The sequence below is a fragment of the Populus trichocarpa genome, chromosome 5 (genome assembly GCF_000002775.5).
Source record: "Populus trichocarpa isolate Nisqually-1 chromosome 5, P.trichocarpa_v4.1, whole genome shotgun sequence".
In the NCBI taxonomy this organism is placed as follows: domain Eukaryota; kingdom Viridiplantae; phylum Streptophyta; class Magnoliopsida; order Malpighiales; family Salicaceae; genus Populus; species Populus trichocarpa.
In genome coordinates this window covers 19,659,795-19,673,898 of record NC_037289.2, presented here as the reverse complement: position 1 = coordinate 19,673,898, position 14,104 = coordinate 19,659,795, and the positions used below count along the sequence as shown (strand labels likewise).

The 14,104-nt window shown below is 30.2% G+C and overlaps 1 protein-coding gene and 1 long non-coding RNA gene across 2 annotated transcripts; one reads left to right on the top strand and one right to left on the bottom strand.

The window, feature by feature from the left end:
* Window positions 1–2,466: 2,466 nt before the first annotated feature.
* Window positions 2,467–3,373, bottom strand: LOC7492453 (uncharacterized). Its single transcript, XR_002981873.2, has 2 exons — window positions 3,142–3,373; window positions 2,467–2,829 (listed from the first exon to the last, which is right to left on the bottom strand). It is a non-coding gene; the product is annotated as an uncharacterized LOC7492453 (long non-coding RNA).
* A 5,889-nt stretch (window positions 3,374–9,262) lies between these two features.
* LOC112326029 (dof zinc finger protein DOF1.2) lies at window positions 9,263–10,467 on the top strand. The gene has a single exon (XM_024593237.2). The coding sequence runs from the start codon at window positions 9,458–9,460 to the stop codon at window positions 10,361–10,363; it is 906 nt and encodes a 301-aa protein (XP_024449005.2). The 5' UTR covers window positions 9,263–9,457; the 3' UTR covers window positions 10,364–10,467.
* The last annotated feature ends 3,637 nt before the right edge of the window (window positions 10,468–14,104 follow it).

Genomic DNA, 14,104 nt, shown 5'->3' with positions numbered 1-14,104 from the left:
AAGGCCATGAATATGTATTGAAATTTAGATCTAAAAAATGCCTGGGAAGCTAATGTTTTTCCCACGGGGTTTAGGTACTATTAATAATTCAAAATATCTCAATAATATATCAAAAATTAAGCTCTAGAGTAGAGTAGAGAGAGAGAGAGAGAGAGCTCTTAAAAATAAGAAGGTAATATGAGAAATTGAGGTGAAGAAGACTAAAAATGTCTATAAAACACTCTTTCTTGTGTCCTTTTTTATATTCAATTTTGGAACCAAAGCTTATGTAGAATTAATTCTGATAATTCCCGCCATTTATCATTCTTAATTACATACCATAAAATAAAATTAACATGATAATTTTTGGCTTTAAAATCTAATTTTATTCGATTTAATAAAAAATTGTTGAAGTTAAGGAAGAAGATTGTTCAAACTCTTTATTCATGAGTTGAAAATAAATGGGTTGGTAAAAATAATTATTTATGGGTTAAAGAATTATTTTAAAACAACCCCAAACTCAAGTCTAAAATAAGATGGTAAAAAGCAAACCTAGGCCTTGGCTTAGAGCCCAAAACCAGTTGTTGTTTAAGGATTAAAACAACTATAACATTTAAAAGGAGGATGAATTAGGTATATACTAATATTGACAAATAATACCCATGTAAAAAGAGATAAGAGAGAGAATCTGCAAACTCGTTTTTAATATGGTTCAACAAGCTTATATTCACACCTCAAGTAAAAAAAATGTACTTAAGTATTATATTCCTTTACTAATCAAAGTTCAAGAGTACAATAGCCACTTGATGAACCCACATCAAGATTTTTACACCACTTGATGAATTCATACAAATATTTTTCACCATTTGATGAATCCACCCCGAGATTCTTCACTACTTGAAGATAATCTCTCTTAAAGATTTTTTTCACAACTTGATGAATCCATACCAAGATTTTTCCCATTTGAAGATATGTTATTTTTAAGATTTTTTCATTTGAAGATATACCCTCATCAATATTTTTTTTTTAGTGAAATTACATCACCAATACTAAGAGTTTTACCTATCTCTTAAAAGCTTACAAGAGTAATTTTGTTATCATAATTATCTCTTTTGGTAGAGTGAATAATACAATCGATAGTTTTAATATCTTTATATCTTATAAGATAGCTCTTATAGGATTTGAAGGTGTTTAAGTGTAGTGAGAATGAGATTGAATACTCTTGTTCTATATTATAAAGGTTTAATAGCACAAATTAGAGTATAATCAAAGATTGATGATTTTGAACTGTATTTACTCTTAGAATAACTTGTATATGATAAATGTTTGGATTTCTTTTTTAATTTTATGGTTAAACAAGCTATGTATATGTTTCTAGCAAAAACTAGTCGTTTATAGTCGTTACAGCCCCACTAACAACTTAAACGAATGACTAGTTCAGATTGGTCAAGCCAATCGGTCGATCATAATTTCTGTTGAATTCTCAGGTGTTCATCATTGATAAATAAGCGATCAACTGATTTATTTGGTCACACCAAAAAGTCAACCGATTCATGTAGAATTCTAGTTTTGACAGATTAACTAATGTGAATTCTTAGAATTTATCATATGATTTATTAATCATTTAAATGTATGCATAGTGAGGTATGTGAGTTCATTTTAATTGTGCTATCGAGTAGGATATAAAGATTTACATGAGCACTAAAATGAATACTTAATCTAAATCTTCATTTTTGCTTCATTCTTGGACTTCTTTATACTTATTGATATGTTCTTTAAATAAACATGTTTAAAACTTATTTTCAACAAAAACATATTATTAATTCGTTTTTTATTTTATTGTTATCATCAAAATATATAAAATATAAATATTTGATGTAAAGATCAACACCAGTGCCCATGCCAAAGCCGAGTGAGCACATGGCTTAAGACTAAACTTATTGTGTTTAGGCTCATCTATGACTTTTTGACTTTATGAATATATATGAAAATCTTATATATATTTTTTTGAAGTGAGATAGAGTTTTTTGAGTTTTACAAAAGATAAAAACTAGGTTTTTTGGTATAAAGTTTTTATTAACCTATCATTTATTTTAATTTTATTAATATTTTATATTAAAGAACTTTAATAGAAGAATAAATTACAAATTAGCTTGTTAAACTGTGAGGGATTATTATCTCATTGTTGCCGTAAATTATCAAATCGTAACTTGTAATATTTGTATGCAGAAGGTGCCATCATTCATGCCATGGAATTGCTACATGCATCTTGCTGAACTATCATATATATATATATATATATATATATATATATATATATATATATATATATATATGCTGAAGATATAATACAACTATCCTCAGATGGATTTGAATATGAGATATTTTCATTCACAAAATCTCAACCTTAAATAACGATAAAATTGTTTTTAGTTTATATGCAATGTATACACAAGTAAACGATAATATTAAATTAAACAAAAGAGCTGCCAATAAATAAAGTTTGTGACTTAAGAAAATTAATCTCACTTTATATGACACGTACAGACTTCAAATATATAATAAAAACATTCCATCCTACAACCTTGATATGTAAATCATGTCCTTGGAAATTATTACAACATATCCTTGGCTGGAGGGCATCTTTTATTCAAGCACCAAACTTATATATTGTTACAGTAGATAGACCTTTGAAATTATCATTTACTAGTTAATTATATCCTCCACGACCAGTTGGATCCTCATTATAGCCTCCACGGCCATTAGGATTCTCGTTGTAGCCTCCTCGACCATTAGGATTCTCGTTGTAGCCTCCTCGACCGGTGGTTTCAGCTAGGAGAGCCCTTCGTCCTAAGATGAGAAATGGGAAAATAGTAAACATAACAAGAAGAATAATAATAGAAAACAAGAATACATGTTGACCAGTAACATTTCCTTTTGTTTTTCATTAGTTGTAATGAATTGTAGCTAATGGAATTGAAGTTACGAGGCAACCAAGTTATTAATTAACAACTACTTGCAAATGAATATGCTCGACATGGAATGGAATTGAAGTTGAGAAGTAAATTCATGAAAGAATCTATGAGGATCCTATTGTGCTAGTAACTAGAAAATTAATGACCCTTTCGACAAAATAAAATGCACAGGAGATTCTATACAAACCAAGTGTAAGTGCTGCAGCTCCATCGTAATTTAGCGTAGCATTTGCCACCTCAGAAGACATGAGCAACAAAGTTGCAACAAGAAGTGTCATCACCGTGACAGGCATGGGCCTAGAGAAGGCTGATTTTGCCATGCTAAATTTACACTACACGCAAAAAGGTTTATGATAGATTGTGAGTACAAGGAAATGCAGAGCAATTTTCGCAATGTGGAGCTTCAGTTGGGATTGAGTATTTATAATGGAAAGTTGAGAAAATGTTAGCATCGTTGAATAATATGTAGAACCCCATTATCATTTTAATATTGCAAACTCTGGTTAATTGAGATGGACACGAAAGAGGACACTTGACGCCGGTCAATTTGATTCTCCAAGGTGCTACTTAATAATACAAGTAAAATAAATTAAGATAAAAAGAAATCACTCTTATCGCCGTATACTATCAAATTGATTCTCAAGGTTACCTTCTAGATCACTTTTATGTCGTCATGTTTGATAATATGATAATTGATATTTTCTAAAGTGTTTTTCACTTAAAAATATATTAAAATAATATTTTTTTTATTTTTTTAAATTATTTTTAACATTAACACATCAAAATGATATGAAAATACTAAAAACATATTAATTTTAAATAAAAAAATAAAATAAATTCAAATTAAAAAACAAAACATTTTTAAAACATAAAAATAAATAAAACCTATGAATTGATTCTCGTTTTCTTGCAAGAACCTCAAGGTTCAAGCTTATTTTGACTCAGCAAGCACATTTACAGTCAGCATTTAAGCGAGAGTATAACCATTTTAATTTCTTCCACTTTTTAAACGCAAAAATAAATAAAACCTATGAATTGAAGCGGTCAAAGGTGGAGTTCTTGTTTTCTTGCAAGAACCTCAAGGCTCAAGCTTATTTTGACTCAGCAAGCACATTTACAGTCAGCATTTAAGCGAGAGTATAACCATTTTAATTTCTTCCCTTTTTTTTAATACAGGTTTAGGTAATCTGTCATTTTCTCCCTTTCTTCTTTGCCCCATTTCGTGTCTATATTCCAGCTTTGGCTCGTTGTTCATTAAGTGGGAGTAAAAAATAAAGGGAAAACCCATCCATGTCCAAATAAGAAAATGCTCCATATACCAACCTTTTACCTCCAAGTGTTTTGTTGATAAATTAGTAACATTTGGTTATTGGTTAATATTAGATGTTTGTGGTAATCTTACGAACCAGGAAAATCTTTCATGGTCATGACAAAAATATTACACCTTTAACATCATGTGATGAGATCGGCTTATATGATTACCATCTTTTCTAAACCTCTCCCAAAGATTAATATGCATAAACCACTCCAAACTTAGTAAAAGGATGTTGTTAGTGTTAGATACCGAATGGTTTACCAAGAATTTCTTGGAATTAAGCTATCAGACCCCCAGAAGAATTATAATAAGCAACTGGGTCTGGCTCCGAGATGTTTATGATGTCGTGAGGATCCAGGAACTGTAAACACCCAATAATTAGGATCTTTATCACGATGGCATACAAATTAATTGATCTCTCTCTCCCGTAAAACTTACACGAGATAAAAATCCAATTTGAGAAAGAGGTAGTTCTTTTTCTGGGTTCATCTGAAGGGCCATGGGCCTCAGGCTATGATCCCAGTCCACATTTTCAGAGTTTAATTTACCATTTTTCTTGCTCTTTCCCCCATCTTGTTTGAATGTTTTGTCAAATACTAATGCGATTACATGTTAGAGCGACAAAACTGCTAATCTCATCCGTCCACGAACTGTAGCAACTATTTGCGGTTTATGGAAACAAATCTTTGGACAAAACTTCCATATTTCCCGATTTCAAGAGCAACCAGTTTCCACTACTAATTTCATATGACGCCGTGTACGAAATCATGGGTCCCAATAAACCGTCATAAACCGGGACCTATACACCGTATATTATGTCAAGCGACACCATGCCACGCCCATGTCTTTTATTTTCCTAGACCTTGTTATTTGGCAACACGCTGGACATGAGGTTTATAGTGCTATACAGCCACACATTGAACATTCTGGGATAAATAACAAAAACCAGAAGAAAATGAGTCGTGGAAGCTTGCTGAAAGTCAATTTATTAACCCTCCTATAAATTATTTCTGCAACTTTCTTATGGATAACATGAAAGTGATGCAAAACCTCCCACGTGATTTGAATTATGATCTCTCGATATCAGACCCTACGGGGGATAGTTGATAGTTGCCCATAACCGATTGATGGATATTCCTTTGATTTGTTTCTGCAACTAGTGATGACGTTTTCTTGTTGTTGTGGGTAATTTTGGAGGAAAACGGAATACGGTAAGGGGTGCTCGCGTCCACATAGTTTAGGCTTTGTTTTAATGCAAGTGCAAAAAATATCGTCGGGGTGTGTGTCGGTACTGAATCGCTGTCGAGGGAGAAATGAGACATTATTGTTCAGAAAATGACCTCTCGGTAAAGCTAAAACCACATACATTGTAGCACGAGTTTTTTTATTCGAAGAATGGTGTTGATAGAAGTCTATACATGGTGGGAGAAGTAGGCGTAGGTCTCGAACAGTATGGTAAAGAGAGAAGACCTCCTACTCTCTCCCCCTTCGTTTTCATCATGATACTCAATAAATACATGTGTAGCTGTTTATGTTTTCTTTGTCCAGTTAGCTGAATTCAATAAATGAAGAATTTCTCTTCCTTTTATTAACACCTCCCACAGTTATGAGCAAATTCAATTAGATATTTGCTCATAACATGCATGTAACCCACGCTTGCCGATTTTTTTTTTCCTTTAAAATTAATTTTAAGCATGGAAAGCTCATCAATCACATAGTAATGTAAAAAAATTCTGAGAGAATCTAAGAATTTATTTATAATTAGAATAAATAATGAAAAACAGAAGTATGTTAACTAGATATTTTTTAACTGTTTGGATTTTACAACTCAAAACCTGTGTAGAATCCTTTTTAATTTTTTTTTTTAATTTGAAGATAATAGCACATTTTCTTCATCGATCTAGTCCATTGAAAATAATTCAATTTCTCTAGATATTGGATTTAAATAAAAAGTTAGTGAAAAAAATATACCTTCTGATAATATTTATCAGGTTAATCTCAAAGATTTTAGTATTGAATCTTCTGGAACTAAGTAATACTAATTGTTAAAAAAAAACCTCTATAATATTAAAGAGAAATTTATGAACACTCAAACTTCTTGACTAATTACAAAAGCTTTTATATATATATATATATATATATATATATATATATATATATATATATATATATATATATATATATATATAAAAGGTCAAAGGGTAAGTTAATACTATTTATTCCATTCATGTTTCATTGCGGGTCAGATAATTTTTTAACAAAAAAAATATGCAAACTTTTAAAATGTGTTTTTTTAATCTAATTTTAAATAAAAAAATCTATGCATATATTTAATTAAATACATCGAGAACTATTTGTACTAATAAATATAAAAAATAAAGTGTTAACACGTCTATTTAACTCGTCTCGCTGTAGGTTGAATAATGTTTTTTTAACATGAAAGAATTAATGTGTAGGTGTTATTAACGCATTTTATGATATCGAGTAAAAAGTATATATAACCATTTAAAAATTGATGCTTATATATAATAAAATATAGTAAAGATCATATATGTTAATAAAAATATGTAAGATCTCAAGCTAATTTTTAACATAGTATAAGAATAGAACAATGTTGTAATTGCTACAATGAAACATCATTTCCGTCGTCTTTGTATAATAATTTTTCAAAAAAAAAGTGTAAAGAAAAAATATAACAAAAATAACAAAAAAATATGGATAAAAACAAAAAAGAATGGTATAAATAGGTTATGTATAAAGTGATAAATATTCAAAGTGTAACAAATAAAAAATAATATTTTTTTCCAATAAAAAAGTGTAAAGAAAAAAAAACTAAGAAAATATTAAAAAAATAAAGATAAGAAAATACAATGATGATAAATAAACCAAGTGTATATAAATGCCAAGTATAAAGAGAGAAATATATATATAAAAAAAACTAATAATTATAGTTTTATCACCTCTATGGTAAAACTAATTGGTAAAACTTATAATTATACAATTTTTACAAGAAAATTTCATTTCTTTTTAGTACATATATAATATCAATCAAGAGTAGCTCAATTGATAACCAAGCAACCATACGCAAGATTTTATTTTGTATCCATAAAACTGCTCGTGTCTCCTCAAAATTCCAATCGAAATTAAGCATAAAAAAAAAAAGGTTCAATTCTCCCTCGCAATTCTGCAACTAGCTCGTTCCATGAATGATCATGCATTGTACCTGATTGCTTGTTCTTAGTGTTAAGACTTCGGAAACCCAAGAGATGCATTGACCACGAAATTGAGGGATTTATGAACGAAGATCGAGGATTGACGTGTGGCAATCATCACCCGCAACCTGAGATCTAGACCATGATTATCGATTAATTTGGTTGTTTTCTTACGTTAAGGAAAGTAATAAAGTAGAAACCCTAACCATGGAATTGTTAGGGAGGAAGGCATGCCACGTTACAGTATTATGCACGTAGGCAACAAACATGGCCTAGCTAGAGGGAATGGGGATGTTTTCACCTTTTGTTCGTGACCTGTGGATTGTATCTATATATTTTTTGAATTGTGAGTAACATTATTTATATTTATAATTAATGCGACAAGTGATTTTCAATTTATGTGACTAATTAAACTGGTTAGATGATCAGTAACCAATATGAAGTGTTGGCTATATAAAAAAAAATAAAAAAATTGTGCATATGAGGTTGAAGCGTTGGTTACCTTTTTGAAATGTTGGCTACGTGTATAAAGGTGAAAATGATTTTTATTTTAGAAAAGAACACGTTATAAATAAAATAAAATAAATAAATAAAAATATATTAGTCGAAATAATAATAAAAAAATAAGATAACAATAAAAAAATATATCAATATATTTACTAACAGTGATTGAAATTAATTAAAAAATAGTTGTTAACTTAAATTCATTAAATTAGTTTTTTAAATATTAACTAAAGGTGTATTTGTTAAGAAAAAAAATATTTTCTTCTAATTTTTTAATTGAGTCATTTTCCATTTTCTAATATGTTAAAAAATTCATAAAAAAATAAAACAATTATTTTTTATTGTAAAGTTATGGTAATTAGATGAGAAAAATGATAATGTTAGTGATAGTGATGAAAATGTTGATGGTGAGTGTTAAGGAGTTATTATAAAATTAAATTATTAATGAGGCATCCTTTAATAGTTTAATTTTTTAAGTTAAGATGATTTTTTAATATGATATTAGAGTTTAGACACCAAATAGTCAAGAATTCAAATTTTTTTTAATTAAAATTATAATTCCAACACAAGATAGTGTTGACCCGTGTAAATTTTAGATTTAAAGAGTTTTAACTTGAGAGAATGTATTAAAGAATTAATATAAAATTATTAATAAGATTTCATCTAACAGCTTAAATTATAGATTAAGATGATTTTTTAATAATGAGAGTAGCGGAGCAGTGGTAGTGACAGGAAAGAAACAATAATATTAGTAATTATGATAATAATATTGATGGTGAAAATAATGAGGTATGCAATATATCAGTGATGAAAATATAAAAAAAATATAATTGTTCAAACCCAATATAAATTTATAAAATTAAAAAACTAATACTTTGATTAAGTTTAATTGCGTTTTGCAAATTTGTGATCCAATTAATCAATTTTCTTTAGATTAGAAAACACTATTTCATAAACAATTAATAAGAGGACAAAATATGGACCATCATCATATAAATTTAATAAAGATATCAAGCTATATATAAATTATGTATTTAAAACAAAATAACACATTATGTGACAAAATCTAATTATTATTTTTTTTTATCATAATCCAATTCATACTCTTAAAGTAGAGTTTCTATGATCATCTAACCCAGAGGAAGAAAAAGACAACGACAAGTTATAAGATGCTTTGACTTATCAACCTCAATCACCATGAAGAAATGCCACGTGAAGCAATAGAACCCACACTAGTACAGGTATGAACACCCAGCCTTTCTTAGCCCAAACGGCTCGCAACCGACCTCGTTTATATCAATCAAAATCATGCTACAAGCCCCATATTTCTAGTCCCCACACACATGCCCTTGCACTAACTATCACACAAAATCACACCAGTACACTTCCTGTTCTATCACCCCAGATCTCTCGTTTTTCTCTCCGTATCTCTCCTCAAACAAAAGAAGTGATATATAGCACTGCCTGCGAACATGTACTCTGCAACTGACCAAATGATGTTTCAATGCCCTCCTAGGCCATTGCCAAAGGAGAAGAAATGGAAATCCAAAGTCGAAGCTGCTCCAAATTGCCCTCGTTGTGCTTCTCCCAACACGAAATTCTGCTACTACAATAACTATAGCTTGTCACAGCCTAGGTATTTTTGCAAGGGTTGCAGAAGGTACTGGACTAAAGGAGGGTCAATAAGAAATGTTCCCGTAGGTGGTGGTTGTCGCAAGTATCGCAGAGCCAAGTCCTCTAAGGTCTCCCAGAATGAACGTGCTGCGGTTTCGGTGAATTATTCTAGGACTAACGAGACGACATTAGCTTGTTCCACGAATAAGGACTCAATGGCTCAACAAGGTGGAGCTAATGGGTCTGATATTGATCTAGCTGTTGTTTTCGCTAAGTTCTTGAATCAAGACTTGAGTTATGAGCCCGATTTTACTGGTGAAGAATTGCTTAATGAGGGCGGTGATCAGATGGTGGATGTATCGAATTCTTCAAATCCATCTGACAGCTTCCAAAATGATTCAATGATGGAAAGCCTGAAGCGGTCTGATCTGATCCAAGAATCCAATTTACTTGAGGGGCAATCTCAGGTGCTTGTAGGAGAGAAGCAACGACTTGAAGAAGAGAGAATTCAAGAACTCATAGAAAGTCAAGACCTGAATGCATTTGGGTTGCAAGATTTATTGAGCGATGAAATTGTACAAGATGCTTTGTGGTCTGATGATGCAACCTTGCCTAATTTTCCTAATTGGCAGCCCATGCTACAATTGCAAGATTTTGATTCATTTTCAGTGGATGATCGACTAAAGATTTCATCCAATTTTATCAGTGATAATAGTTGGAGTTCTTTGGATCTCTCGGGATTTGAGGTTTTTTCAAGACCTTGATATATACTTTATTATATTTGAACTTTTTTATTAGTTTTTATGTGATGATTTATTCACATGTTTTTCTCTTTCTTAAAGAATCATAATTGTTGTGTTGTTGGAAATTTGTTTAAAAAACATGATTAATTGAAATATTTAAGGTTAAATTAAGACTAGTGTCCATTCATTTTTTGAGTTAAAACTTTATTAAAATTTAATCTCTAATATTTATTCTTTAGCATGAAATATTAACATGATTTAAAAAAATTATAGATGAATAAGAAATTGATCTCAAAGAATCTTTTGTTGGCATGTTTTGGTGAAACTCAAAACTTTTTAAAAAACTTTATCCTATATTAGAAAGAAATAAAAATTTCTCAGTGTTTATAAAGTGGGTAGTTAAAAAGTTAAAACTAGACTCAAATATCACATAAGCTTAATTTTAAAAGAGAGAGAGGTCTTGGGCAAAATGGACTTTGGATTTAAATTCATACACGCGAGTCGGCTTGAGCTAGGCTTGGGTATGGATTTATTGTAAAATGATATTTTAGGCTATGAAATATTATTTTTTGCTAACTAAAATTTAAACTTAGACTTGGTCCATGAAAAATTATTTTTTTTCATCTTATTATTTATCCATTTCAACCTATGAATGTTAGCAGTCTTTTCTAGAAGCTTTTAATTTAAGTATAGTTATTTTTATTAATAGTATCCATGCTAAGACTTTATTTTTGTATCAATTACAAGTTTGAATAGATGCTTAATATGCATGCTAATATTCTTTTAATATATTTATGTTGTGAGCATGTTTGACATGAGTTTTTATTTTATTTTTAGATTCAAAATTGTATGCACTCTAGGCTTTCTTTGAATATTTTTTATGTAAATAAATTAAATAACATTACTTACTAGTCTACTATATTTATAACTTTTGAGAAACAAGTGTTACATAACATACCTATAAGAATGAAAGATCATGGCATAAACATCATTATAGATGGACTACGTGAATAAAATTAAATAAAATATACTATCCATGCCTTGTTTTCTCTTTGTTATTGATTTGGTTATAATAGATGACAAAAAGAATAACCATTGATGGGGAAAAAGAAATAGGCCAACTAAACCTAGGAATAAGAAAGGAAAAAAAGAGAAATAAAGGAGAGAGAGAAATGAAGGGTTTAACCAAGCCCAATAAAAAAATAGATAAGTGAAAAGAAAGAAAAAAAAAGTGAAAGAAGAAGGGCCCAACCAAATCCAAGAAGAATAAGAGAGGGGGGAAGAGAGAGAGAGAGAGAGAGAGAGAGAGAGAGAGGGCCCAACCCAGCCCAATGAGAAGGAGAGAAGGAGAAGAAGGAAAAAAAAAAGGAGGAGAGGAGAGAGAAGGGAGGCCTAACCTAGCTCAACAAAGTTCAGCATATTCGAGCCTAAAAAGAAAGAGACAGAAGAGAGAAGAAAAAAGAAAGAAGGAGAAGAGAGAACAGAAGGGTCCAATTAAGACCAAGAAGAATGAGAGAAAATAATAAGATTTTAACCGATCCTAACAAGGCTCGACCTAATCGATCCCAAAGGGTAAAAAAGAATAAAAAAAAAGAAAAAAAAAAGAGGAAAAAAAGGAAAGAATGTGTAGAAATTAATGGAGAGAAGGAAAGGAAAAAAGAAAAGAAAAGAAAAAACAGGTTACTATAACATCACTAGAGCTACTCTACCAAAACATCCTAGACCACGAAGAGCACCTTGCTGATAAAAATCCAATGACACCATGGAAAACCATCATCAAAGGTTAGAAGGACTTGCATGTATCACCTAAAGGAGCAAGCTTAAACACACTTCAATATGAGGTTTACATATGTTAGACACACTTCCTTTTTATTTTCTATTTCAATCATTGATTCTTTAAGAACTTTTTATTCCAGTCCTCAACTCAACCCAACGTAGCCCAATAAAGGAGAGGAGAAGAAAAGGAAGATTAAAATTTCCCAAATAGGCTTAACAACACCCACCAAGAAAAGTGAGGGAGAAAATGAAAAAAAAAAAGAGAAAGAGAGAGAAAGGTGGCCAACCCAAATCAGCAAACATACTATTCTTTTTGTGTTGTTAAATCTCATATTAGACTTGACACGAGGGTTAAGGAACTCTCAGTATATTGCCACCGTCCTAATTTCTCTGCTCTATAAGTTATTAGTGTGAGCACACACCTGAATTCCATGTTTTACAAGTTATCAGTGAGGCGTCTGTTTAAATGTCTTGTTTCATAGAGTGGGACTCTATGTGAAAAATTCATTTCATAGGTTATATACGGTGATGATCATAATAATGCAATTATTTTTCATGACTACTCTTACAAGTAAGATACACAATATGTCTATAACCCTACTCTCTATAAAAAAGATACATGAGATTTAAAGGTATATAAATACCAAAGACCACTATATATGGAAGAACAATAGATAAATACATACATAGACCACAACATACATTCTTGTATTTTTTTTTTCAATTTCTATATATTATTTTTCTCTTATGCTTTACTAACTTAGACATTGAAGGGTTCCTTGTTCTGCAAAGAGAACTTATTTTGCAGGAAAATGTATATTATCAACCCAAGCCCAATTAAAAAAAAAAGTCTTCAAAGTTCATTTAACAACCATGAAAAGACCTAAATTCATTTAAAGTTTTTCTTACTTTGTCAAGTAGTTATCTCCTTAATGGCAATTTTTAAATGCAAGTTAAAGAAATAAAGCATTTTCCAATTAAACTAATAATGGGTCATATCTAGAGGAATCATTTATACGTGGCTTACAGAGAATTATATATATTATAAAGTAATTACTTATTAAGTGGAGTGGGAGTAATAACTAGTACAAGAAAAACTAAAAAGTGTGGAAAAAAAATTGTGCACTCACACTCAAAACACTATGGCTTGCAATAATATTTTCTTTGTTTTTTATCCTTATGTGTTTTTCTAGTCCTATCACCAAACTTTTTTTATATATAATTATATCCTTCTATATTGTGTTGGTTGAGAATTAAGCTTCATAATATATTTTGATTTTTTTGTTATGGGATTCTCAATGCTTTAAAAAGACATCCTAACATTATGTTAAAGCTTGATATGGTAAAATAGAGTTTAATTTTATTGCTTATAAAAATTAATACTTAGGGAACTAAATTGACATTGAAGAAAAAATGAAGGCTATTTTTTTAATTTTTTGTCTCTTTAGTTTGAAACTTTTATATTTTGGTCCAAAATTTTATTTTGTTCACATTTCAATACCAAATTTAAGAGATTAGATAAAAAGTCACTAGCAAAAGAGAAATGAGAGGGAGAGTTGTTGGTAGTCTGTCTTTCGACAACCAGCAAAACTAAACGTTGTGTTAATGAGTTTTATTTGACAATAAGAATTCCATCAAGATGTTTCGACCTCTTATATTGCAGAAAAGATGAATCGGGACTGGAGAATGTTTTGTCTTTCAAGTTTATTTTTTATTTTTTGATCTATTAAAGATTGTTTTGATATTAGATATGAGTTTATTGAGGTTTATTAAAAAAAATTTAATTTTCAAGTTTAAAATTAAAGAGGTTGAAAATGGTTTTTTGTATGCAAAGACATGGAGCCCAATGGATGAAGAAAAATCAGAGGATGCATGTCGTCTACCTATTTGAGAATTAGAAAGAGCTTCTGAGCTGTGGCATCCACCTAGATGCCAAAGCAGTTGCAGTATTCTCGTCATCCTTGCTTTGCTCTAGTCAGTAACATT

Excerpts from the sequence above, each read along its gene's own strand:
- LOC112326029 (XM_024593237.2), top strand. The coding sequence starts at position 9,458 with ATGTACTCTGCAACTGACCAAATGATGTTTCAATGCCCTCCTAGGCCA.